Source organism: Temnothorax longispinosus, chromosome 6 (assembly GCF_030848805.1).
Source record: "Temnothorax longispinosus isolate EJ_2023e chromosome 6, Tlon_JGU_v1, whole genome shotgun sequence".
NCBI lineage: Eukaryota > Metazoa > Arthropoda > Insecta > Hymenoptera > Formicidae > Temnothorax > Temnothorax longispinosus.
Window position 1 is genome coordinate 13424809 of NC_092363.1, and position 27967 is coordinate 13452775.

The 27967-nt window shown below is 41.4% G+C and overlaps 2 protein-coding genes, 1 non-coding gene and 1 pseudogene across 3 annotated transcripts in view; 2 read left to right on the plus strand and 2 right to left on the minus strand.

The window, feature by feature from the left end:
* Nucleotides 1–27967, plus strand: part of LOC139815465 (intraflagellar transport protein 80 homolog) — a 218282-nt gene that overhangs the window by 163540 nt on the left and 26775 nt on the right. The gene's annotated exons all lie outside the window — the stretch shown is intronic.
* On the plus strand, nt 6–27953 carry LOC139815461 (uncharacterized). The gene is made up of 2 exons (XM_071782390.1): nt 6–3632; nt 27802–27953. Exon 1 carries the CDS (start codon nt 8–10, stop codon nt 2378–2380), a length of 2373 nt encoding a protein of 790 aa, XP_071638491.1. The 5' UTR covers nt 6–7; the 3' UTR covers nt 2381–3632; nt 27802–27953.
* On the minus strand, nt 3880–5074 carry LOC139814830 (uncharacterized; annotated as a pseudogene).
* On the minus strand, nt 24263–24363 carry LOC139815522 (U6 spliceosomal RNA). The gene has a single exon (XR_011732748.1). It is a non-coding gene; the product is annotated as a U6 spliceosomal RNA (small nuclear RNA).

Sequence of the window (27967 nt, forward strand, 5' to 3'; positions counted from 1 at the left end):
CACGAATATGTCGATCAAGTCACAGTCGCCTTCGGCAAAAAAATCCGCATCGGCCTCGTCGCTTGCTACTCAGACTGCCGAGTGTCCGGTGTGCAAAGAACAACATCTCGTGTTTAAGTGCCCTCGGTTCTTGAAATTGTCCCCTCGGGAAAGGCATTCGACGGCTAAGGCTTCGAACTTGTGCTATAACTGCCTCCGCGCGGGCCACAGCGTTAATGACTGTCCATCGTCGTGGACGTGTCGGTCGTGTAAGGCCAAACATCACACGCTCCTGCATTTTGAGCAGAACTCGGGCTCGGCAAATGCACCCACAGACGCCGAACCGCCCTCCGAATCGGGGATAACGTCATCGCAGGGAAGCGAACCCCTCGTTAGCATGGCTAGTGTCGCGCGGTCGAACCCGATCGTATTGTTGTCAACGGTACAAGCCGAAGCGCTCGACGCACACGGAAATCCCTTCCCCGTTCGTATTCTGTTAGATAGCGCGAGCCAACTAAACTTTATCTCCGAAAGTTGCATGCAGAGGGGTGGTTTCGGACGAACCAAGTGCCATACGGTAGTTCTCGCGGTAAATGATACAAAGGCGGCTGCAACTCGAGGCCGCACCTCACTCGTAATACAAGCACAGGGCAGGGAAAGCACGCGCACCCCAGTAGAGGCTACGATTCTTCCGCGCATCTCCGCCCCGTTACCTAGCAGTCAGGTCGAGCGAGGAGCGTGGAAGCATTTGAACGGATTGCGGCTAGCTGATCCGCGGTATCACCGACCCGGTCCCATCGACATCCTGATCGGCGCAGAAATCTTCGCGTCGTTACTTCGGGATGGCCGTCGCGTGGGAAAGAAGGGCGAACCAGACGCCTTCAATTCCGTCTTCGGCTGGGTCCTCGTCGGGTCGGTATCGACGCAGGCGCCGGGATCCACACATTCGTTTATGACTCTCGATTCGTTGGACGCATCTCTTAGTCGATTTTGGCAACTAGACGAGATTCCATCGGTCCCACCGTATTCGCAGGAGGATAAACGTTGCGAGGAATTATTCGCTCAGACCACGCGTCGGGACGCGTCCGGTCGTTTTGTCGTATCGTATCCTTTCAAAAGGGATAAACCTTGTTTTGTCGGCACGCGTCAAGTAGCCCTAAATAGATTTCGCGCACTTGAGCGTCGTTTTAAATTAGATGCAGAGTTTAAATTGAACTATAACAAATTCATGCAGGATTATTTGAATAACGGTTATATGAAAATGATTGAACGGCCGTTTCCGGTGGACGGACCTGTATTCTATTTGCCCCATCATGGGGTAGTTAAATCGGATAGCACTACCACAAAATTGCGGGTCGTATTTGACGCCTCGGCGAAGGACTTGAACGGCGTTTCGTTGAACGACGTATTGCGATCCGGGCCTAAGTTACAGACGGATATAGTCGTGATATTGTTGAGGTTCCGGGTAGGCCGCGTGGCGCTCACTGCGGACGTCAAACAAAGGTTCCTTCGGATCTTGGTCGAGCGCGGTCAATGTGACTACCAGAGAATAGTCTGGCGTTTCTCGGAGAATGATCCGATGTTAGACTACTTGATGTTGACTGTCACTTTTGGATTGACGTGCTCTCCGTTCCTGGCAATCGCCTGCTTGTTGAAGTTGGCAACGGAAGGCAGAGTGAGCTACCCTCTGGCCGCGGCGGTCTTGGAGGAGAGCGTCTATGTCGACGACGTGGTGGCGAGCGCCGAATCTGAGGGGGAAGCCCGTGAGCTTCAGCGGCAGCTACAAGCTTTGCTTAGAACCGCGGGTCTCGAGCTCAGGAAATGGGCCAGCAGCCATCCGTCAGTCTTAGCAGATCTTGATCCGGAGCTTTGCAGTCAATCATTGCTATCGTTTGAACCCTCGGAAGATCAGTTTCTCAAAGTTCTCGGACTTCGTTGGTATCCTCAAACGGACAACTTCGGCTTTCAGGTCCACCCGTTGGACAGAGATTGTACCAAACGCACCATTCTTTCGGAACTGGCTCGTATTTTCGACCCGTTAGGCTTTCTGACTCCCCTCACGTTTGCAGCTAAAAGACTGATACAGCAACTCTGGGTGCTCAAATTAGAGTGGGACGATAGGCCTCCTTCGGAAGTATGTTCTCGATGGGGACGATACAAATCGGAACTCCCCGCGCTAGCTTCCATTCGCATACCTCGTACTATCGCCATGGCCAACGTAATCCGACGGGAGATACACGGATTTTGTGACGCGAGTGAACAGGGCTACGGAGCCGTTGTATATATCAGAATCGTCGCCGAGGACGGGGTACTGATTCGAATGCTCAGCGCCAAGTCAAAGGTGGCCCCGCTTAAGGCCATCACCTTGCCGAGACTCGAGCTTTGCGCGGCCTCAGGGTGAGAACAAATCCAGTGGTCCTTTAACCCCCCTTCCGCGCCACACTTTGGTGGCCTCTGGGAAGCGGGGGTTAAGGCGACAAAGACCCACTTGAAACGCGTGGTGGGAGCGCAGATCCTCACGGTGGAGGAATTCAGCACCCTCCTAGCACAGGTAGAATCCATCCTGAATTCCCGACCTTTGTGCCCCACCAGCTCGGATCCCCACGACCTCGGGGTGCTCTCCCCGGGGCACTTTATCACATTAGAGCCGCTCGTAGCGGTTCCTTATCCCGACCTAGACCCGGTGCCGATAGGCAGACTCGATCGATGGCAGCTGGTGCAGCACATGCACCAACAGTTCTGGAAACGGTGGCATGAAGAATATCTACACACCCTCCAGCAACGACCAAAGTGGTTAAAGCCGGCTGACGCGATATCAAAGGGCACGTTGGTCCTTCTAAAAACCGAAAACGCCCCTCCTCTGGCGTGGAGACGAGGGCGCGTCGAGGAATTGCATCCGGGTCGTGACGGGGTCGCCCGGGTCGCTACGGTGAGGACGGCGGATGGCCTCCTTAGTCGCCCTCTGGTGAAGTTGTGCCCTCTGCCGATGGACGGCTCACCGGAGGGACTCGCTCAAACGTAAAAAATACGGTGTATTTTGGTGGGCGGTAATGTTTGGCGCACCGCCGTGTATCATAGTGTAAATAGTAGTTAATGATAGGATTGATTTCGTGTTGTCGTTTCACATTGTTAATTGTACGGTTTTTGTATTGATCAGTTATACCGGGTTGAATTATCGCGCCTATTAGCGAAACGTCGGTGGATCGCGATTAGTACACTTGTCGATATTCGCGCGACTCACCCGACTCGTGCTGCCCGCCCACGGGTGGCATCCCCAATTATGAGAAGAATTCGGTACTCGCTCGCGCCGTACTTCGCAGGTGCGCGAGCCGAGAGAACGGAAGAGAGGGACTCATCAGTCGAACGTCGTGAAGCTCACACGTTACCGTTTCGCATGTGCAAACTTGGAGTGCTCGGTCGCCCATCGCAGACCACGAAGGCCTAATCGCTTGATATCCTGCCTATCTATGACTGCTTGATATCCTGCCTATCTGTGACTGCTTGCTATCCTGCCTATCTGTGCCTGCTTGCTATACCTGCCGGTCCGTGCCTGCTTGCTATACCGGACTGTTGCATGCTTTCGCTTTGCACGCCAGAGATCTCGCCAACGGGAGGACGACGTCGACACCCAGGAGGCGCCGGGCAACGACACGGTGAGTCGCCTCGCATTTTTTGATATTCGTTGCTTGCTTCGCTTTATTCACTTTCGCGAGGGCACGGGCCCTCTGGTCCTTCGAGAAAATTTTGTCGACCAATCGCAAATCCGGGGAGCGCCTCATACCCCCCCGTGCACATTGAAATGTTCAAATTTAACTATATTAGATGGTAATTTGTATTTAATAACAAATTCTTCTGGCAAGACAAAAAATTTTTTTGTAAGCAATGATTCTTTTAAATTTTTCAAGAGATATGGTACATCTGCAATAAAATATAAAAACCTATGAGGATTACAAGGATGGAGGGTACAATTTATAACGTCAGAATAACGTCCCACACTTATTCCACAAGATTTCCATACCTTATCTGGGTAAAATTTCCATACGTAAATTATCTGAAAAATTATATCTTTTACAGTTTCTTCATTAAATGAGTCCCTTGTAAAACAATATCCTGCAACATGCTTCCATCGACTAGCTGTACCCGTCAGCATATATGTTAAAGTATGCGTTGCTATACCTTCTTCATGTGGAAGCGTTATATTTCCAAGTAATGTTTTTGTTGAAGAATCATAAACATTTTGGTGTTATGCTTATTTCATCAAAAACAAGTCCACATTCTTTATCAATATTATTTTAAAAATGACTAACTTTTAATTGCAAAAAGTTAAACATATCGCTTGAAATACCACTCTCAAATTTCAAATTTTCTAACCTTTGTTGTAAAATGCGCAAACTTGGAAATGGCACTTTTTGTTGAAGAAGTTCTTCGTATCCACTAGTACCACAAGTAAACCTCAATTTAAGTGCACATTGAATAGTTTTATTGGACCAATATTTTGTTCTTCGATGTTTTGTTAATAAAGCTTTTATTTGATCCTCGTTAAATACCTCTTTTAAAGCATTTTTATACTTATCATTCGAAATTTTACTTTCGAGACTTTGTACTCTAGATCTTAATGCCTTGTTTTTTTTTTTTGCGCAAAAGAGTTAAATAGATTTGCATTTTTTTATTTATTTCTTTTAACTTTTTATTTTTATTTCTTTCTTTTGCATCGATTTCAATTTTATCTGAAGTACTTGCTGTATTGATTATTGATGATGTATTAGAGGGAGGTTCAATAGTTTCATTATTGATTATTGATGAAGTATTAGAGGGAGGATCAATAGTTTCATTTATAATCATCTAAAAAAATATAGTAGGGGAGACCGGCGTAAAGTCGGCCCTTTTTTTCGGTGCCAATTTTTAACAATAAAATAAATCATTTTAGTAAAATATAATATACCATTGTAAAGAGTGAACCTTTGGCTACAAAATTTATACAGGCATTTTTGGTCTACGTCGCTTTGTTCAACCGGTATAGAGTAAAAACGACAAAGGTGCAAAAATCGAAAAGTCAAAATTCCCGGGCGGAGTCGTTACACCCCCGGGGCAGAGTCGTATCTTCATTCTCGGACTAGATTTTAAATAAAGATACATAATTTTGATCATAAAAAACAATAGAATATACTTTATTCAATGTTTTTTTTAGTAAAAAAATGATAATTTCATCAAAGAAATCAATTTTCTTTTTTGCTCTCAGTATCATTAAAACAGTTAAAACATTAAAAAACAGTGTCTGCCCAGATAGCACAGCTGATCTTTATGAATTCAAAAAGATCTGAATCTGATCTTCATGAATTCATAAAGATCAACTGTGCTATCTGGGTGACGACCCCACGCACTCGTTGTGTGCCTTACACCTGCACGAAATGTACTGTTTTTCGTCGGCTGTTTTCTATCATGTCCAAGCATACGCAGCACATATTATTTAATTTTCTTGACTCCGTTTTTCGCCCACTGCTCGTCGCCCACTGCGGTTCTGATTGCGTGGCATTCTTTTTTGGGCCAGCCTCTCTTTCTCGGCGTAGTGGTAATGGTCGATTTTGTCGTTCTCTTCCTTGTAGCAGATTTCTCATCTTTTTTCCGCTTCGACTCCGCCTGCTCAGTCGCCAATTTCTTCATTTGAGGCGAGTTAGTAAGGACGGCGGTCGTTCTTCGTTTTCGTCCTTTACGAGTTATCTGCCTCGAAGCGGCTTTAGAAAACGCTCGAATACTTTCAAGCATCGCGCTCAAGTTCCGTGTATCATCACGACGGGACATGGAAGAATCCGTGAAATCGAATTCATTTTTATCCTGTTCGGCTGCGTTAGGTTCGGCTGATGTATCCAGATCGGCTGCGTCAGGTTCGGCTGATGTATCCGAATCGGCTGCGTCAGGTTCGACTGATGTACCCGGATCGGCTGCGTTAAGATTGGCTTCTTCGCCACCAGCGGAGGTACACTGGGCAACAAAATTATCGCAACAAAAATTTACGTCAATTTGCCCAACTTCAAATAAGCATAACTCCGCGAAAAATTGTCATATCTGAAATATTTATACTTTAAGAAACCATTGTTAGATTTTGAATTTAGCCTCCCCCCCTCCCGCCGTTCTTCCAAAAGTAACGACATGTTACGTCTCCAAAAAATTGCATACTTTGACACATTCTACGGAGTAGAACGAATTTTTTCGTAACTATCATGGCAACCATCGTAAAATATGGACTTTTCCCTGCAAATTAAAAAAAATTAAGTTCGTACAATTTTTTTTGCCGAGTTATGGCTTATCAAAGTTACCTGTGCATTTTTGTGCATTCAATCACCGCCAACATTAGTATTACCCGATGAACACTACGGAGAGGTTATTGGTCGGATTTTGCCTATCGCGTATATATGTGTGCGTGTGTGTGTGTGTGTGTGTGTGTGTGTGTGTGTGTGTGTTAGCAGAGATTTGCGCAAACTAATTTTTATTCAAACGAGGCATTGTTGCGATTTTGTCTTTTGTTTTCCGAATGAACAATACAATACAGTGACTGCATACTGTGAAGTTTTGTAATACTGAAGTAAGTAACTTCACAGTACATTACTTCTGTAAGTAACTTCACAGTATTGCAACGATACAATACAGTGACTGCATACTGTGAAGTTTTGTAATACTGAAGTAAGTAACTTCACAGTACTTTACTTCTGTAAGTAACTTCACAGTATTGCAATCACTGTATTGTATCGTTTATTCGAAAAACGACAAAATTCGTAACAATATCTCGTTTGAATGAAAATCAGTGTGCGCAAATCTTTGCTAACACACACACACACACACACACACACACACCACACACACACACACGCACGCACGCACACGCACACGCACACGATAGGCAAAATCCGACCAATAACCTCCCCGTAGTGTTCATCGGGTAATACTAATGTTGACGATGATTGAATGCACAAAAATGCATAGGTAACTTCGATAAGCCATAACTCGGCAAAAAAAATTGTACGGACTTAATTTTTTTTTAATTGGCAGGGAAAAGTCCATATTTTACGATGGTTGCTATTATAGTTACAAAAAAAATTCACTCTACTCCGTAGAATGTGTCAAAGTATGCAATTTTTTGCAGACGTAACACGTCCTTACTTTTGAAAGAACGGCGGGAGGGGGAGGCTTAAATTCAAAATCTAACAATGGTTTCTTAAAGTACAGACTTCACCCTTTAAAATGAAAAAAAAATCTTTCAGATATGACAATTTTTCGCGGAGTTATGCTTATTTGAAATTGAGTAAATTTTTAACGTAAATTTTTGTTGCGATAATTTTGTTGCCCAGTGTAGAAGGGTTCTCCCTATCCGTAACGCTACTCGGCAAAAATTCGTATTCCTGGAAAATGTCCGGGTTGAATGGAGAAATTCCAGTGCATTCAAATCCTGACACAATATTTTGATGCGTTACGGCAAGTGGCAGTGCCTTAGTTACGATTCCAGGGATGTCATATATCGTCCTACCAGGATTCCACGTCATCCAGTTATCGCATTGTGTGTGTATACATTTCTTTAACGGGCCATAGACGGTTCGATCCAGTGGTTGCAGCTTGTGCGAGCAATGCGGCGGTAATGATAGAACAATAATTCCATTCGTTTTACAGTAGTCGAGACCAGCGATGGACAAATGTGATTCGTGATTGTCGAGTATCAGTAAAACTGGAGCGTCGACAGAAGCACACACATAGGACTAGAAGAACTGTAAAAATTTGACAAAATGTTCCGCGTTCATCCAGCCACTTGGATTTGCTTCACCTCTACAGCCTGGCGGTCCGCCGTTAAAATTAATGCTCCTTGAAAGTTTTACGAGGAAAAATAAAGAAAGGAGGTAGAGAATACCCGGTCGCTGATACCGCCATCGCCAAAGTTACAAGAGTTCCTTGTTCTGCAGATGTCACTCGTCTGATTTGTTTCACTCCTCGACGCCCGACGACTTTGTTCGGTGTCTGAACGGTTGTTATTTCCGTCTCATCCATATTCCATATGCACTGAACCGGGAAATTATATTTATCCATTAAAGATTTTAACAGTGTAAAAAACCTTTCTACATTTGTTCGATTGAAACTGGTGGCACGTGCTAAACTCGTCGCTTCCGGTTTACGTATGGATAATGTTCGATGTCGTTCGAGCAAACCGGTTAGCCAGTCTTCACCGGCCATGCAAGCGGCTTCCCACGATGCTAGTATCTTCAGATTCAATTTTTTGGCGAATTCAAAGGCGAATTCAAACCACGAGTTTCTTTCGCAAATAGCCCAAAGTACATGTCGTTGATATTGATAATATCATGATAGTCGACGGCAACCGTTTTGCGATGGTACGTGCGTACCATTTTCCTGCAGTTGAGAAATACAATGACGCATTTGCAACGAAAAATAGAGTAAAACCACCGGGACGAGTCCACCCCGGTGACTTGGTCACGACTTCGCCCCGAACACAAGTTTTAGGTTTGGTCGCTTATAAAATAATAGAAATCAATAAAAATAAAAAAACTACATTGGATGCATTACTCTTCAGAATTACTTACTTTGAGATTTGGAGAGACAATAATATTGAAGATATTACAAACTTTCGACGCGGAAGAAATTTTACTTTCGACCTGCGAAAACACGTTTGCTTCGATAACAATCACAACATGGCACGTAACCTCACTAAACTCCGTTGGTCACGTGGGCACCATAAGCCGCCTTTACACTATTAATGGCGAGTTCACACAACATACAATTTTCGAGATAATTGCAAAAACGACTCCGCCCCGAGGCCGACTTCGTTGCGGTTTCCCCTACAAGTTTAAATATACAATGTTTAAATATATATATGTTTATTATTTTCTTATAGATTCTATTATTTACTTTACCTGTTTATTGTTTACTATAACTTGATCTTCTCTATAAACAGGCGTATGTTCTTCTTCAATTACATCAGGTTCCTGATTAGTACAGTTTTCAATTAAAACAGGAATTTTTTCTTTAGATAATATCCGAAAATTGTTGGTACTGCGTTTTGTTTTAATTTCCTTTTGTTACGTCCAACCCCGGGATTAGGATATGAAAATCTGGGAAGCAAAGGAAAGGCTAGCCAGAGGGGTCGGGGGAAGGGAGGACGCAGCTAGATACTTACAAATGTCGCTTGCAGGTACGCGCTCGGAGACGCGTGGCGCGAGCCGAACGCACTTTTATGACTCAGAAAGGGTCAACGTCTGTAAAGACGTTAGGACGCCTTTCGTGAGCGGTGCGATCGTCGGTCCTTTTTCGAGTCAGAGAATTTAATCCCTTTAACTCAGGATCGGACCTCGTGCAATTTCGAGAGGTGGATGGTACTGAGGATGAGGTCTCAATTAAATGAAAGAAACATTTGAGTTTATCTTAGAAATAAATAGAACATTTATTACAAATTAACATAGAATTTACTAATGACATTGAGTAAAGAAAATCAGGCAATCGTACAAATAATAAATAAATCCAGATAAAGGGTAAATGCATTAAATGTAGGTGTAACATGTGTGTGTATTTCTCGCGGGTGTTACATAGGTGCGGGGGTAATCGGGCAAGATCTTTAGGGAAAAACCTACTTGAAAATGAACATCCTGCCCGCTATTATTACAATCGGAATCAGTAGTGAGATTACATGAATTTAGTGAAGTGTTGTGTATGTGTGTAAATTAATTAAGTTAAAACATAAGAGAATTAAAAATTAAAATTTATCCTATATTTATTAATCTAAGATTACGATCTCTGGATCCCCTACTTCCTCGAGATCGAGAGTCGAGGCGGTCGAGGAGGTTGGGGACGGACTTCGGGAAGAGGAGGGGGAATCGGGAGGTTCTAGGAAGCGGGCTGGATCGGGGTTGACGGGGACCACGCGAGGCGGGACCACGCGAAACGGAGCCACGCGGCAAATAGGGCGATGTTCGACAATTGGGCGAAAGGGTAGGACGACTGGGCGATAGGGCAGGATGGTAGCGGGACGATTCTGGTTCGAACAACCGGGTTCTTCCGTAAAAGCTGGTAGGGGTGGTGGGGTGGCGAGTCGCGGAGGACCGGCGTTGAGCTGCTCCCGGGGGAGTTCGACCTCCCGTCGCGCCCGCTTGTTCTGGCGATTTCTCTGTCGCCTGATCGTGCGGAGATTCGGTCCTTGAGGGGCTAGGACTTTCGGGTCCACTAAAATTATTTACTTATTTAGTCGATCTCTCTCGGACCCGGTCGGAAGCGAACAAAAGAAGATCGTCAAGCTTAAGGGGGGGGGAGGTCAGTGGACAGGCTGGGCCCACGACAACGACGAGACGCCGGGAGCCAAGTCAGGCCTACCACAACGCCAACGACCGCTGGGAACTCGATGCCTACACTAACCGACCCACGAGCATAAGCTCAGGGGGGTCAGTGGACCAGCTGAGTCCACGACAGCGACGAGACGCCGGGAGGCAAGTCAGGCCCACGACAACGCCAACGACCGCTGGGAACCTGATGCCTACACTGACCGACCCCAAATATATAATAAGCTTCCGGGGGTCCGACAATCGATAGACCGTTTAAGAAGGGGGGCGATAACGCGGAAAAAGAAGGATCAAGAAAATTACGGGACTTACTACTTGATGACTTGAGTTCAAACGAGTGGCCTTCTCTCAGAAATGGACGTTGGACTCGTCGGTGGGTGAGTCGGGGCGACTGATGGTCCGTCGGATCTGCTGCACTGACTCTAAACGTGGAGTCGAGACTCGAAACGAATGAGGTTCAAAAATACCGAGCAATGCAGACTCGAACTGAGAAAATTTCTCTGAGGGCTAGTCCTGCGACGTCGCGATTTAAATAGGAAGGTTCGAAGGATGGAAGGGGTGGATTTCGTGTGGGATGTGTCTGGTTTTTGTTTAAAGGATTTCTGGTTGGCGGGATGTTTCTAATTATTATTTAAGGGAATTCTTATTGGGCGAGATGTTTCCTGCCCAAGAGGTAGATTTTGAGTTTACGCCTATCCTAGAAAGCTAGAGACGGTTATCGATTTTTCCGGTTTTCCATTGGTGAGCCCCCTCTTAAGGCCCCACTGTCTTATTGGGGGTGTAACCCATCGGTTCTTTCCAGTGACGCATTTGTTTTTCGGCTATCGCCGATTTCTCTTTTATTAGGGTTCCTTACTTATCTCGCGACCCTGTTTTTATGTTGACAGACGATCCATACTTCTCAATTTTAAGTGCAGTTTTATTGCAAACAGAAACTTCCGCCACGTGCTCTTAAGATTTCTAAAAGCACGTATTAGGTTTCGTTTCTGTTTGTCGGAACATCGCACGGCCAGTTTTGAGTGAGTCGCGCGATATAATACAGATCCCCATCATCCCTCGTCTGAAGTTAAGGCTCCTTTCTGCGCGTCGTGTCGCCGGATTTATAGTTATGGGCCAGACGAGGTTGACGAGAATCTGGTCACCATATCCCCCGTCTGTTAGTAATTTATCATCTGAGAGGTTGCTTTTAGTTGCCCAAGCAAATAGGTAGTTTGATCATAAAAAAAAAGGAATGCGAGGAGATCTAACCTCACCCCGATCGATAACCGTCCGTACTCGGCTTGTTTATTCTAATCTTAGGGCTATCTTAGGCGCATAAGAATTCCCGCGAAAAAGGGATATCGTGGAGTCCGCAGGACGTAACACTTTTATAACGAAAACTTTTATCCGCCAGTGATTAAAAACAAATTCAATTCAAATTTTTTATTGCTCGACTACCTGGCTAAATTTATACATAGGTGCACAAATATATAACCTATGTATAAATTTAGCCAGGTAGTCGAGCAATAAAAAATTTGAATTTAATTTCCTTTTATTATCAATAATCTTCTGTTCCCACATTTCAGGTTCAAAATGCACCTATATTAACACAACAATAATAATTAAGCAATAGTAGTATTGTAAATTGTAAATATATGTATAAAACAAATAATTTTACCTCGGATAAATATGAATTTTTTGATGGTGTCCAGTTTTTATATTTTGCACTTATGTTTTCTACCCATTTTGATCGGCTTTGCGCATCTCTAGGCAATATTTTCATTATATATTCCTTTAAGGAATTATTACAAAATGGAATTGTGCATCCAACCATTTTTTTTTTAAATAACTCTTATACATCAACCTATATCACTAATGTCACCTAATAATATCACCTAACCACAAAAATGAAACTGTTTTTGTCGGCTTACAGATGACTAGAGTACCGAGTCATATAGACAAAGACCGCACATATCTCTTTCTCTCTTGCACGTTTTCGATGAAAAATGACGGAACTTCTCTTATGTCGCCACTCTGATTAAAGGCTCTCTAAAAGACGTGTTACTCGAACAATACTTTGTTTAGCACTGCAAACAAACGCGAGAAGAAAACAGAAGGGACAAGGTCAACGCCAGTATAGTTATAATACGCATAACAAATATCCCTATCGGTCTACATGCGATGTATCTTTACTTTCCGGACACACCTCGTATATGTAAACATTTCCTTAGAGCTTTCATGTATACACAAGTATTTAAAAAAGTTGGGGTACTACTACAACAGAATATTCTTGAAATTAAATTAAGTCAAAAAGTCCTGTACCACTTTTCCCTCTAACAAATAATTATCGAGATACCGTAAGCTAAATATTGAAAAAGTTATCAACTTTTCTTTGAATAGGTATCTTAAAAAGTATTAGGGAAATAAAAAATGTTTCAGACATAAGTTGTTCAAATTAATTAGTAGAAAAAGATAATACAATAAAAAATGAGGATTTAACAAAGGACCCCGCAACATTCTTATGGGAAAATGTCTTTCTGCGGATTTGGCTAATTTTTGGATATGTTGTAGTTCTCGTCATTTTGAACAAATGTCTCAATGGGCACTACTTGATTCTATGAGCCGTTTCCGCGCTATAAGCCCTGGAAGATTTGACATGTAAAGGTATAGGCTATTCGACTCGATATATGTGACCCTCGGTCTAGTGTGTGTGCGTGCGTGCGTGTGTGCGTGCGTGCGTGCGTGTGTGTGTGCGTGTGTGTGTGTGTGTGTGTGTGTGTGTGTGTGCGTGCGCGCGCGCGCGCGCGTGCGTGCGTGCGTGTGTTTGCGTAGGTAGGTTTATATATGCGAACGTGAGTACCGTGCCACATTAACGTATAGCAATGCGTCACGCTCTCCCCATTTTGCCGCCTATGCCCAGACCGAAGATATTCTCTCACTGGACGGAGTACATATCAGATGTTGCACATAGTCTGTGCTAAATACTAACAAATACTCTTGAGAATATGAACATATCTACCAAATGTTCATGTATATTATGTTAGATAATATCATATCATGTACATACTTATAAAAAAACTACCATATTCACTTTTACATATTCTTACTTGCATAACTGCTATAAATTATACTAGCTGGTTACCCGGGTTTCGCCCCGGAGGATATATGTAATAAGACACGCAAATAGATGATAGCGTATATTTATATTTAACGCCAATAGATTTCCGCATCCTCCTCCCTCTCCCTCTCCCTCTCCCTCTCCCTCTCCCTCTCCCTCTCTCTCTCTCTCTCTCTCTCTCTCTCTCTCATTCATATGAAAAATATGAATAAGAACAAAAAAGGAACTAGTGAGGAAATATCAACTAAAACTACATTTAAAAAGGAATTCATACATATCATTAATACCTCATTATCGCTAGCGGAATTTCCAAGCAAATGGAAAATTTCACAAATAGTACCAATACCGAAAATTCTAAATAAGGATAAATGTGAAAATTTTTGACCTATAAATGTCTTACCAATTTATGAAAAGGTATTAGAAACTGTAGTTAAAACACACATTTATAAGTATTTTGAAGAAAATAAGTTATTAACGCAGTATCAATCTGGATTTAGGAACGGATATTCTTGCGAAACAGCATTACAATGCACGGTATCTGATTGGAAACAAGATTGTGATAACAATAAGTATATAGTAGTTGTATTTATAGACCTTAGAAGAGCGTTTGAGACGGTTGACCGTGAACTTTTGTTAAAGAAGCTAAAAAAAATACGGGCTACAAGAAACAGTTCTAAAATAGTTTAAAAGTTATCTAACTAATAGAAAACAGCAAGTCAAATATAATGGTGTGTTGTCAAATGAAATATATTGTAACGTAGGAGTTCCCCAAGGAACGGTATTAGGGACATTGTTATTTATTATATACATAAACGATATTATTAAGATATTCAGAAACATAAGGCTTTTTGCAGATGACATGATAGTGTATCGTGAAGGAGATAATGTTGATGATATTATTGACGATTTAAATATAGTGCTGCAGAAACTCAGCAAGTGGTTTAATGTTAATAAACTAAAAATAAATATAGAGAAGACAAAATTTATGATTATAAAAGGAATATGAAAACAAGTCGAGTATAGAGAAGGAATTAAAATGAACAATATATATATAGAACGCGTAAAAATTTTCAAATATTTGGGTATAATAATAGATGAGCATCTGAATTTTAAAGAAAATGTAGATTATATTTGTAAAAAAGTTAACAAAAAAGTAAGTTTGCTATAGAGAATAGAAAAACTATTGTATGATAACACGAGATGCCAAATATATAAGAGCATAATTGCACCACACTTTGAATACTGTAGCACTTTGATGTATAATATGAATGAGAGCCAGATTAGAAAACTACAAATATGTCAGAATAAAGCAATGCGAGCAATATAATTAGATGCAATATTTACACGCCAATAGATTCTATGTTGGAGGCCTTATGCTTCCAAACAGTAAAACAAAGAATTGAAAAAAATGTTTGTATTTTTATAAGATAGTATTAGGCAAAGCGCCGGAGTACCTGCAATGTAAATTAAGTAGGCAGCGTGATCATCATAAGTATGATACGCGTAGAAGAAATGATCCATGTATAAAATTGAGTAATACGACAAATGCGCAAAGAAGCATCTTTAGCAATGGATTGAAACTGTACAATAGTTGACTCACCTGATTCGCTTTCCGGTCTGTCAAGGTACGATGCCAGCGGAAGCGTGCTGCCCTGCAGGGGGGCGTTAGGGTGTGAGGATAAAGCCGTAGTGTGTTTGTTGACAAGTTGACATTGTCCTCGTCAAAGACGGAAAGCCCTCATACTTAGGCCTAAGAAGGTATGAGGGTTACCACCCCTAGGACGGCTGACTCACCTGCGATCGGACCAGAATCCCTAACGCGCGGGTTTTTCTGTATCACTATGGCACCTAGAAAATTTCAAAAACCTATTACTCACTTGGTGTTTTTATTGTAGTAGAGTATAAATACTCACTTTTGAAGTTTTCTAGATGCTATAGTGATATAGAAAAACCCGCGCGTTAGGGATCCTGGTCCGATTGCAGGTGAGTCAGCCGTCCTAGGGGTGATAACCCTCATACCTCCCTAGGCCAAAGTATGAGGGCTTTCCGTCTTTGACGAGGACAATGTCAACTTGTCAACAAACACACTACGGCTTCATCCTCACACCCTAACGCTCCCCTGCAGGGCAGCTTTCACTGGCATCATACCTTGACAGACCGGAAAGCGAATCATTCTACACATTCCCTTTTGGGGCAGTTGTCATCGCCTACAGCATCTGTCATTGTAGCAGGATTTATTTGATATGATTGCTAGTTAAACTAGCAAAACTAGACCAAAAAATACGAACAACGCATCTTATGGATGATCTTGATGAGAGATACTTAGGAATTTAGTAAAGAAGCTTGAAACTTGAAAATGGGATATCTTATTAGTTTTCGTTTATTTGGAATAAACCCATTACTCAAAGAGACTAAAGTTACGAAAGGGAGTCAAACGTAAAAGAATTTCGAGGTATTTCTTAGGTTAGGGGCGAATGGTGACGTGATGGCGTTTAGCAGACAACGGATTCGGATTCAGCGATCCCAAAAACATATAAATATGGTGGTCATGCTTTATTTCTCAACATGAAAAGGGCCGTTTTAGCTAGCGATTCTGAGATATTTTTTGAGGTTAGGGACGAAACCTGCCGTGATGGGGTAAAACGGACAACGGATTTGGATTCAGCGATCCCGAAAACATATAGGTATGGTGGTGTAGCCTAGCGAACAACCAACTTTTTTTTGTGTGCCTGTGTTATATTATCAACTTTTAACCTCTTGTTTTAGCGTTATTTACCAGTATCTGGATCGGCGAAGTTGTACGTATGATTGACTGTCAGATGTTGGAAGCCCTCACTGTTAAGACAATTATAGGACTTCCAACAATCTGAAACAATTGTCGTTCTTAACATGATCCACTCTTTAATGCATGCCAGGAGCGTTTTCTCCGTTCGATCTTCTACTGGCACAATAAATATCTTTTTCGACTCTTGCTCGTATCCTCCAAACATCCAGTTGCCTTTCAAAAGACGACCACGGTTGTATTTTCCACACAGCATCGAAATATTTCAGAAAGCATTCAAAAAACTGTCAATGAAATATGAAACCTTTCAAAAAAACATTTCAGACATGTTTCAGATATGTTTCAGAAAGCTAAAATGTCCGCCAAGCTGAGATTTCAGAAATGTTTCTGAAATCTCAGAAATATTTCTGAAATAATTCTGAAATGCTTCAGAAATATTTCTGAAATAATTCAGAAATGCTTCAGAAATATTTCTGAAATGCTTCGAAAATATCTCTGAAATGTTTCAAAAATATATGGGAAATATTTCAGATACTTTTTCTCATATCAAATTGTTTCGGATCACCCTGTATAGAGTCACAGAAACGTAATTCTATCTTCTTCTTCTCTGTTTCCCTCTTCACGCTCTGACTTTTAATATTGACGTCATTGGTTTGTTTATTACTTGTCTGTTCTCGTCAGTTAAAATTTTACCACCGCATGGCTCTTACATGTCCTTCGACATAAATAAATTGTAACGATGCGCCAAGCATCGTTCCCGGCTAACAACCGCCGGATGCCGCCCGACCGACGATCAGTCGGGCGAAGACCAGGGCGCGGTGCGCCCACATTTTAATTTTATTCAAATACACCGTGTGCGCGGGCCAAGCGCGGCACCGGTGCCTCCCGAAGAACGACGACGGAAGCCGAGCCGCACCGAGGACGAGCGCGGCGTCGCGCCGCCCCACCACAGCGCGACGATCGGCCGCTCCTAGCGAACCCGCCGCGCCGAGCGCTATATAAACCGACGCTCCGGCGAGAGACAGACACTTCGTCTAATATCCAGCGTACCGCTATTCCGGACGAAACCTATCCCGACTCCTAGGGAACACACCAACGAGGTCCGGTGCTCCGAGCCTCGACTGAGGGATCTCAGGTGTTCCCGCACTCCATCAGAACTAACCCCGAAGGCACGGTTACGCGGGGTCGAGCACACTCGGCCTCGCAACGAGGGCTCTCGCTGCCGCCGCCCCGGGGCTCCGGAAATCCTCCGCTTATACACTACGCGGTCCCACGCGCGCTATTAACCGATTGTAATACCGCGTTATCCTGCCGTTATAATACCGAGTCCATAAGCAATCGTAATCCCGCGTTTTCGCTATCGCGCCGCATCGCGCCAAGTGCGCCTGCACTGTCCTTCCGCTATCGCACCGCGTCGCGCCGAGTGCGCCTGCACTATCACACCGTTGTAATATACCGAGTCCGTAAGCGATTGTAATACCGCGTCTCCGCTATCGCACCGCGTCGCGCCGAGTGCGCCTGCACTATCACACCGTTGTAATATACCGAGTCCGTAAGCGATTGTAATACCGCGTTATCCTGCCGTTGTAACATACCGAGTCCATAAGCAATCGTAATCCCGCGTTTACGCTATCGCGCTGCATCGTGCCAAGTGCGCCTGCACTATCCTTCCGCTATCGCACCGCGTCGCGCCGAGTGCGCCTGCACTATCACACCGTTGTAATATACCGAGTCCGTAAGCGATTGTAATACCGCGTTTCCGCTATCGCACCGCGTCGCGCCGAGTGCGCCTGCACTATCCCGCCGTTGTAATATACCGAGTCCGTAGGCTATAGCAATACCGCGTCTCCGCTATCGCACCGCGTCGCGCCGAGTGCGCCTGCACTATCACACCGTTGTAATATACCGAGTCCGTAAGCGATTGTAATACCGCGTTTCCGCTATCGCACCGCGTCGCGCCGAGTGCGCCTGCACTATCCCGCCGTTGTAATACACCGAGTCCGTAAGCGATTGTAATACCGCGTTTCCGCTATCGCGCCGCGTCGCGCCGAGTGCGCCTGCACTATCCCGCCGTTGTAATATACCGAGTCCGTAGGCTATAGCAATACCTACCGCGTCTCCGCTATCGCACCGCGTCGCGCCGAGTGCGCCTGCACTATCACACCGTTGTAATATACCGAGTCCGTAAGCGATTGTAATACCGCGTTTCCGCTATCGCACCGCGTCGCGCCGAGTGCGCCTGCACTATCCCGCCGTTGTAATATACCGAGTCCGTAAGCGATTGTAATACCGCGTTTCCGCTATCGCACCGCGTCGCGCCGAGTGCGCCTGCACTATCCCGCCGTTGTAATACACCGAGTCCGTAAGCGATTGTAATACCGCGTTTCCGCTATCGCGCCGCATCGCGCCGAGTGCGCCTGCACTACCCCGCCGTTGTGATATACCGCGCTTACATCATTTTGTAGACTAAGACCGAATAAATGCACTATCCCGCCGTTGTAATATACCGAGTCCGTAGGCTATTGTAATACCGCGTTTCGCTATCGCGCCGCATCGCGCCGAGTGCGCCTGCACTACCCCGCCGTTGTAATATACCGCGCTTACATCATTTTGTAGACTAAGACCGAATAAATCATTTCGCATGCAATCACACAGGTTATTGTCTCTGGGCCTTTCAGTCGAACTCCCGTCCCAGCGAACTAGTCCGCGTTTGATGACAAAATTAGGCCGTTACAAAATAACGAAAATGCCGTTTAAATTGTATTTTACTTCTGTGAATTTAACGCACAAATATGTAAGTTTTGATTTATATAATTATTTTTGGACTTATACTTATATTGTTGCGTGCAACAATTTTTTATGTTTAGTTTTTAGAATCGGCGTAGTTTGGACATTATGTCTGACTAATAATTAATATTTGTAAGTTTCTATACGCTTGAAAAGGATCGAAATCTACGGTCAAAACGTAGCGTTTTGTGAACAATAAAATTTGCCAGTTGGGTCGAACATAATTCTTTTGCTAATTGTTAATTATTTACTGGCGATTCAAATTTTTACTTCTCCATTTTTACTTCTGAATAATTTCAATGTTACATTTCAATATTATTTTCCAAGTTATCTTTCGGAAAGCTTTCAATGATACGTATTTTAGACATTACATACGAAATATTTCTCTGAAATGTTTCATAATATTTCAGAAATATTTCAGTGAAAAGGGTTTATAAATGATTTCGATGAAACGTTTCAGAAATACTTCTGAATGATTTTAATGTTACATTTCAATATTAATTTCCAAGTTATTTTTTGGAAAGCTTTCAAAAATATATTATTTTGATAAAACGTTTCAGAAATATTTCTGAATGATTTCAATTTTACATTTCAATATTAATTTCCAAGTTATCTTTCGGAAAGCTTTCTGAAACAAGTTTTGCTGTGTGGGTTCCGATGGCCAATTTTTGCCTCGTCGATTTCAACAGTGCGTCCAAGTTTCGCACTACACTTATCGGCCCAGTATGCACAGACCTGTAAATATAAAAAAAATTATATATTGATATATATACTATATATACGGGGTGTTAGATATAAAAGTATACAGCCGAATAGGGGGGTAGATTGGGTCAAACTGAAAAGAAAAGTCTCGTACCATTTTGCAAAATTCGCAATAGTTAACGAGTTATTAAATAAAACGTCTGAGCGAATGAGCGCACAAGGAGCGATAGAGGCGGGCCTCGGCGGCTGGCTGGGCTGGCACGGTGCCCGGCGCGCGGCGAGCGGTGGGGGTCGAGAGACGAGCGGCGAGCGGCGAGCGGGGCGCGGCGCGGCGCGGCGAACGTCGAGCGACAGATGTTATACACTGCGGCGAAAAAGTATTAGAGCCAGCACATACTAAACTTACGATAATTCCTTCGCGCAAACGGGATTTTGTAGTAACTTACAATAATTTACTCCGCGTAAACGAGTAAATTATCGTAATTTACTACAGATGAAGTAACGCGCTCGCGTAAACGTAGTAACAGGTAGCACACGTATTGCATAGGCATTGCCTTAGATAATATTAATTAGTTTAGCTTGAATTATGTGTAATAGAAACATTTAATTTTAGTAAATTTAATTATTTTGCATGTCAAAGTTTACGAGGTTTACAAAGCTTTACTTTAACTTTTGTTTATGTTAGAATAACTTTAATAGTGCGTGTCCACCTGCGAGTAAAACTCTCGAGAGTAGCTCTCGAGATTGATTCTCGCAAATGGACATATTCCTGGAGAGTACCTAACGGAGAATGAATCGCAGCTCTCGGCGAGCGAACTTGTCAAGACCTACTCGCAAATCGACACGACGTTATTTTACTCTCGGAGATCAGCTCGCCAAGCTCGAACGCTGTTCGTATTTTGAGAGCTACATGTTGAGAGTAAAAACCAAGATGGCAAAAGTTTGTTCCTTTGATGACACAATGGAATTTATTGAACAATGCGGAAATCATGAACTATTGTGGAATACGATACTTTATAACTACTGTGACAGAAATAAAAAAATTTTAAAATTTTTATGTTCTGCGAATAAAGCGCGAAAAAAATTCATAATTTAAAGAATTAGGTAAGAATATTTGTAATACATTCTCTAATTACTTGGTCAATAATTAGTTACACTTTAGTTTTACATAGTTTGCACGTTTTAGTTACAGTGCTGAAATTAAATACATTTTTACATCGCAAATTAAGTACATTAAAAAAAAAGAAAATAAATATTTACATATAAAAATGTAATATCAAGGTATTTCGCAAACTGAAAACTAAATAATAATGTCGCACTATGTATTCCACTTCACAACTTGTAAGTCTGCAGAAACTTTTAATTGTTGGGAGTCTTCAAAATCTTAAGCTCTCTAATTAAAGCAGATCCAGCACAGAATGTACACCTGCGATCAATCCATTGCTTGATCCAGAAGGTCTTTTTGTTGTTATTTAACACCCTTTTCCTTTTTAAAATAATGCTAGCCACTATAGCAGCCGCAAGTTTTTTCGTTTACGCGACATTATAATGTCACCACTCTCAGACATCGACTAAAAAAATACGTAAGTGGACACGGTTTTGAGAGAACTCTCCGAAAGAATACTCTCCGGATTCTCGCGAGATCCTCGCGAGAATACAATGTCAGAAAAATTACTCTCAAATGGACAGTGTCAGAATAACTCTCAAGAGATATTCTCGAGAGTTTTAAGGTGCGTGTCCACCTGCGAGTAAAACTCTCGAGAGTAGCTCTCGAGATTGATTCTGACACTGTCCATTTGAGAGTAATTTTTCTGACATTGTATTCTCGCGAGCATCTCGTGAGAAGCCAGAGAGTATTCTTTCGGAGAGTTCTTTCAAAACCGTGTCTACTTACGTACTTTTTTAGTCGATCTCTGAGAGTGGTGACATCATAATGTCTCGTAAACGAAAAAACTTGCGGCTACTATAGTGGCTAGCATTATTTTAAAAAGAAAAAAGGTGTTAAATAACAACAAAAAGACCTTCTGGGTCAAGCAATAGATTGATCGCAGGTGCCGGATCTGCTCTAATTATTGATAGCTTAAGATTGAAGACTCCCAACAATTAAAAGTTTCTGCAGACTTACAAGTTGTGAAGTGGAATACATAGTGCGACATTATTATTTAGTTTTCAGTTTGCGAAATACCTTGATATTACATTTTTATATGTAAATATTTATTTTCTTTTTTTTTAATGTACTTAATTTGCGATGTAAAAATGTATTTAATTTCAGCACTGTAACTAAAACGTGCAAACTATGTAAAACTAAAGTGTAACTAATTATTGACCAAGTAATTAGAGAATGTATTACAAATATTCTTACCTAATTCTTTAAATTATGAATTTTTTTCGCGCTTTATTCGCAGAACATAAAAATTTTAAAATTTTTTTATTTCTGTCACAGTAGTTATAAAGTATCGTATTCCACAATAGTTCATGATTTCCGCATTGTTCAATAAATTCCATTGTGTCATCAAAGGAACAAACTTTTGCCATCTTGGTTTTTACTCTCAACATGTAGCTCTCAAAATACGAACAGCGTTCGAGCTTGGCGAGCTGATCTCCGAGAGTAAAATAACGTCGTGTCGATTTGCGAGTAGGTCTTGACAAGTTCGCTCGCCGAGAGCTGCGATTCATTCTCCGTTAGGTACTCTCCAGGAATATGTCCATTTGCGAGAATCAATCTCGAGAGCTACTCTCGAGAGTTTTACTCGCAGGTGGACACGCACTATTAAAGTTATTCTAACATAAACAAAAGTTAAAGTAAAGCTTTGTAAACCTCGTAAACTTTGACATGCAAAATAATTAAATTTACTAAAATTAAATGTTTCTATTACACATAATTCAAGCTAAACTAATTAATATTATCTAAGGCAATGCCTATGCAATACGTGTGCTACCTGTTACTACGTTTACGCGAGCGCGTTACTTCATCTGTAGTAACTTACGATAATTCACTCGTTTACGCGGAGTAAATTATTGTAAGTTACTACAAAATCCCGTTTACGCGAAGGAAAATCCCGTTTACGCGAAGGAATTATCGTAAGTTTAGTATGTGCTGGCTCTAATACTTTTTCGCCGCACTGTATGACATCTGTCGCTCGACGTTCGCCGCGCCGCGCCGCGCCCCGCTCGCCGCTCGTCTCTCGACCCCCACCGCTCTTCTTCGAGGTCTTCCTGTCGAGGAGGGCGTAGCATAAGGAAACTCGCTATAATTTTGCAGATTGTAGCGAGTTCCAAATTGCTATTCCCAAACTAAGTTCCTACTTTGGCACTTTTTTTGTAATCACATTGTTTGGAGACACGTTTCTTTTTTTGTGACGATGCTATGGGAACTGTTTTTCGACATCGAAACAACAATGTCTCTTTGTTGATGATTAATTTTTCACCACACTTCTCACAATTAATTTCCGATGGCAACACACCGTGTTGGATCAGGTAATCCACTAAATTTTCTTTTTTTGCCATTAGTTGGATAAAATCGAACAACAACATGTTAACCCTTTCAGTCCCAGGCAGCGATATATGACCACCTTTTGAGTCTTCTTTCCTTCATCGTAACTTTTAGTATAACTGCAAAAACTTGCATTTTTTTCTTTTTTATGTTGCTAAGGTTCAAACTTAATAATCAAGTAGCATATTTAGCAATATTGTTTATAATTTTTTTTGTTATTAACAAATTTACATAAAAAAACGCACCATTTTTTCGGTTGAATTTGATTGTAATGAAATTTGATAATTAATGTATACCTTAAAACATGGTTTTTTATGTTTTCGAGGTCGCTGATTACGAATCTGAAGTGAGATTTTCAAAATTTAAAATGGCGGATCCAATATGGCGGACAAATTTTTAAAAATCAACCGGATTAATTTTTAAAAATTCGTCCTCCATATTGGATTTGCCATTTTAAATTTTGAAAATCTGATTTCAGATTCCTAATCAGCGACCCCGAAAACTCCCGAGTAACAAGTTCCAAGCGAATCCGGTTGATTTTTACAAATTCGTCCGCCATATCGGATCCGCCATTTTGAATTTTAAAAATCTGATTTCAGATTCGTAATCAGCGACCCCGAAAACCATATACTCAATGCGTTTTGTAGATATTTGGCTATTCCCTTAATTATGAGACTGAAAGGGTTAAATAATTTTGGTCAATTCTGACAGCTACGAGTACGTAATAGGATACATTGGCGCGCTTCACTTCTTTAAAATTACGTGATTGTAGCCAAAGCGCATGCTCGTATCGCTGCATTTCGTCGATATATCAGATTTTCTAACCCGAATAGTCGTCAACTTTAACGATTAATATCTCGCTTCGCGAGGCAGACCGCCGCGTTTATCAGTCAGATTCTTTCATTTCGTGCAAAAACGCGTCGATTGAACATAATTTTATCTATATCTGCGTTCAGGCCCGTATTCTAAATAAATACCGGAACGGCTTAAGGTCTCTCTTCTAAGAGGTAAAATATTAAAATGGCCAGACGGATTCGAACCTGAGTCTTAGCGGTTTCGAGTCTGGCATTTATGCCACTAGACCACACTGCCCTCACAAAAATGTGAAACGCTTCACGATTTTGCGTGTCATCCTTGTGTAGAGGCTACACTAATCTTCTCTATCGTTCCAATTTTATAGTATATATGTAGGGGAGACCGGGGCAAAGTCGTCACTATTTTTTCGGTGCCGATTTTTAACAACAAAACAAATAATTTTAGTAAAATGTGGTATACCGTTGTAAAGAGTAAATCCCTACAAAATTTATAAGGGCATTTTTGGTCTACGTCGCTTTGTTCAACCGGTATAGAGTAAAAACGACAACGGTGCAAAAATTGAAATGTCAAAATTGCCGAGGCGGAGTCGTCACTCCATTCTTGGACTGGATTTTAAATGAAAATTCATAATTCCGATCATGAAAAATGATAGAATATATTTTATTAATTATTTTTTAATAAACAAATGGAAACATTAATTAAAAACACGATGGCGGAAAATAATTACAAGAAAAGCGCACGCACCCTACGCACTTATGTACCCTACGCTCGCATGAAATGCACTGTTTTTCATCAGCTCTGTTCTCTGTTATCTCTGAGCACATGCAGCACATATCATTTAATACACATATACAATCAATAGTTTCATCTGCTTATAGAACGCTTGGATTCATCCTCCGATGGGGTAGATTTTTTAAGAATATAACCACTTTAAAATTATTATGCTGTACGTTAGTTCGCCCCAAGTTGGAGTACTGTTCCATAGTTTGGTCTCCGTATTTTGAATGTCATCAGTTATTGATTGAACGTGTGCAGCACAAATTCCTGCGTATGGCTGCTTATCGGCTAGGTAATCCCATGTCAATTACTTGCCATGACTACTGCACTATATTAGATAGATTAAATCTGCTATCGTTAGAAAGTAGGAGACTAACCTTTGATCTTACATTTATTTTTAAGCTTCTTAATCACTCTATTGATTGTCCGGATTTGTTGGAACGTATCTATTTTAACATCCCGACTAGAGAATTAAGACAGTACTCCATCTTCCACCTCGAGTATCACCGTACTTTGTATAGCGTAAATTCTTGTGTAAATAGGCTAATAATATCTGCAAGTAATTTCTCCAATAGGGTTGACTTTTTTGGTGGCTCTGTATCAACTTTTAAACAAAAACTTTCTCGTCTACTCTTGTAACCTGAATGTTCTCCATATCATGTTGTAAAATTTTAATTTTATCTTATTGTTCTTGTTTTTTCTTTTCTCTTTGTACGCTAAAGGGTTTATTACCCGTTAATAAAATTTATTATTATTATTATTATCCAAGTCCTCGTCGGAATCCGACCACTGCTGCTTTTTTGACTTTGATTTTCGCCCGAAGCCTCCATGATATCGTACGGCCACGTCATCCAAGTATGCTATTTCATCATTATTCTTCTTTAGCCAGTTGTTCAACGTAGTTCTCGGGACTCTAAACTGTTTTGCGGCTACTTTTGTCTTAATTTTATCTTTCGTCTTAATTTTGTCTTACTTTGTCTTACTTTGTCTTAATTTTATCTTTTTTCACCGCAAGAACTGCCTTCCTGAGATGCTTCTTGTCGACGGGAGTCGTTTTGGATGGTACGTGCGTACCATTTTCTTGCAATTGAGAAATACAATGACGCATTTGAAACGAAAAATAGAGTGAAACCACCGGGATAAAGTCGTCATGACCCTCGCATACTGGACGTGCACTCCGCCCCGGTGGCTTGGTGACGCCCCGGACATAGATTTTAAGTTTGATCGCTCATGAAATATTAGAAATCAACGAAAATAAAAAAACTTCACTGGATTTGTGTTCAGCATGCATTACTCTTTAGAATCACTTATCTCGAAATTCGGAGAGAAAATAATATTTAAAATATTAAAAATTTTCGACGCGCAAAAAATTTCACTTTTAACCTTCGAAAACACGTTTGCCTTAATCACAACATGGCATATAATTTTACTAAACTCCGTTGGTCACATGGGCACAATAAGTAGCGTTTACAATATTAATGGCGAATTCACACAACATGCAGATTTCGAGATAATTGTAGTGACGACTCCGCCCCGGTGACGACTTCGCCCCGGTCTCCCCTACTGCCAAAGCAAGTACTTAATAACATTGAAATCTGACTATTGGTTTTCACTAATTTTACCAAACATGAAAAATATGCCATTTTTACGTACTATATTCTTAACAAACATTATTGCTATTTGAGACAATTTTTTTATCGTTGTTAATAAGAAATTAATATATAAATAAAACATTTCAATTATTTGTATTATTTTATTGACGGTTAGTGATTTATTATACATTTTTCTCTATGAATCGCTGATTTTTCATCTTAAAATTCATTCAAAATAACTTTAAAACCTGACATGATGGAGCAATTTGGATAATTATGCATATTAAGATCCCACTCGCCACTGACCTTGACCTTGACATATGTTGTCAAGGTCATGACCCTGAGTAACCTTGACCTTGAAAAAAGTGGCGGTCACGATCCGTTCAAAAGTTACGAAGCATTAAAGTTTTCGCTTTGCAAAATTAGTTGTATATCGCCACAAATATTCACACAGATGATCGACTATCTTGTAAATGACTAATATATATGTGGAAATAGTACATGTACGAACAAAGGAAAATCTTTTAAAGCAGTAAATGAAAATTTTAAAAAAGTGGAAAACCAACGCATGCACTTTGAAAACACACTATGTGTTTAGTTTAATAATAGAGGAGCCGCCCGCAGGAGGGCGGAACCTACAGCCTCCACGCATATACTTTCCACGCGAAACGAGTTGTCACATGGGTTTGTGGCGGGCTTTACGAGCACGTTTAAGTAGAGGTGGTATTAAACAAGATAAGTTAGTCGATCATTTGTGTAAATATTTGCGGCGATATACAACTAATTTTGTAAAGCAAAAACTTTAATGCTTCGTAACTTTTGAACAGATCGTGACCGCCACTTTTTCCAAAATCAAGTTTACTCAGGGTCATGTTTTTTTTATAACGGGGGGAAATCCACACGGATACCCCCTTCCCCGGGGTGGGGAGGACGGTTATGTGGGACTTTAACCCACTGAAAACCCCCTCGAATGTCCCTCACGGCGCTTTTTGGGGAGGCCCCGGGAATCACAAGTATACCTTCCGTGAGCCTCCCCACCAGGGTCATGACCTTGACAACATAGGTCAAGGGCCTTAGCAAGTGGGGTCTTAATATGCATAATTACCGCAATTTGGACAGTGGTATTGTTTTTGTGACCGAAAATCTATAAAAAACATTTACTCTGATTAAAGTTATTTAACAACAATTTTTTTGTCGGTCTGTTATTGCAAAAATCATAAAACAGTCAAAAATTTTCTATTCAGTTTTATTCACTGTATCTATCCACTGAGAAGGGTTACGCTTATTATCAGATACCTTGTTTATTATAGAAATAAAATATTTAATGTATTGTGTATAATAAAAAATCGAATACATTTATTAGATGCTAAGTATTGTTTACTCATGCTTTTCTACTTTTTTAATATTTATTAAGCAACTAATGTATAATATCCATTTATGTTTTTAATTAGAGCTTTGGAATTAGCAAGAAAATATAAAAGGCAACTTGAGGAAGTTCTAAATACAAGAACAAAATATTTGCAGACCATCGATAAAAATGAAACCAATCATAGTTTTCTTGTATTTATGGCAAATATTTCGTCATCACAAATAAATCAAGTAAGATAATTCTTAACA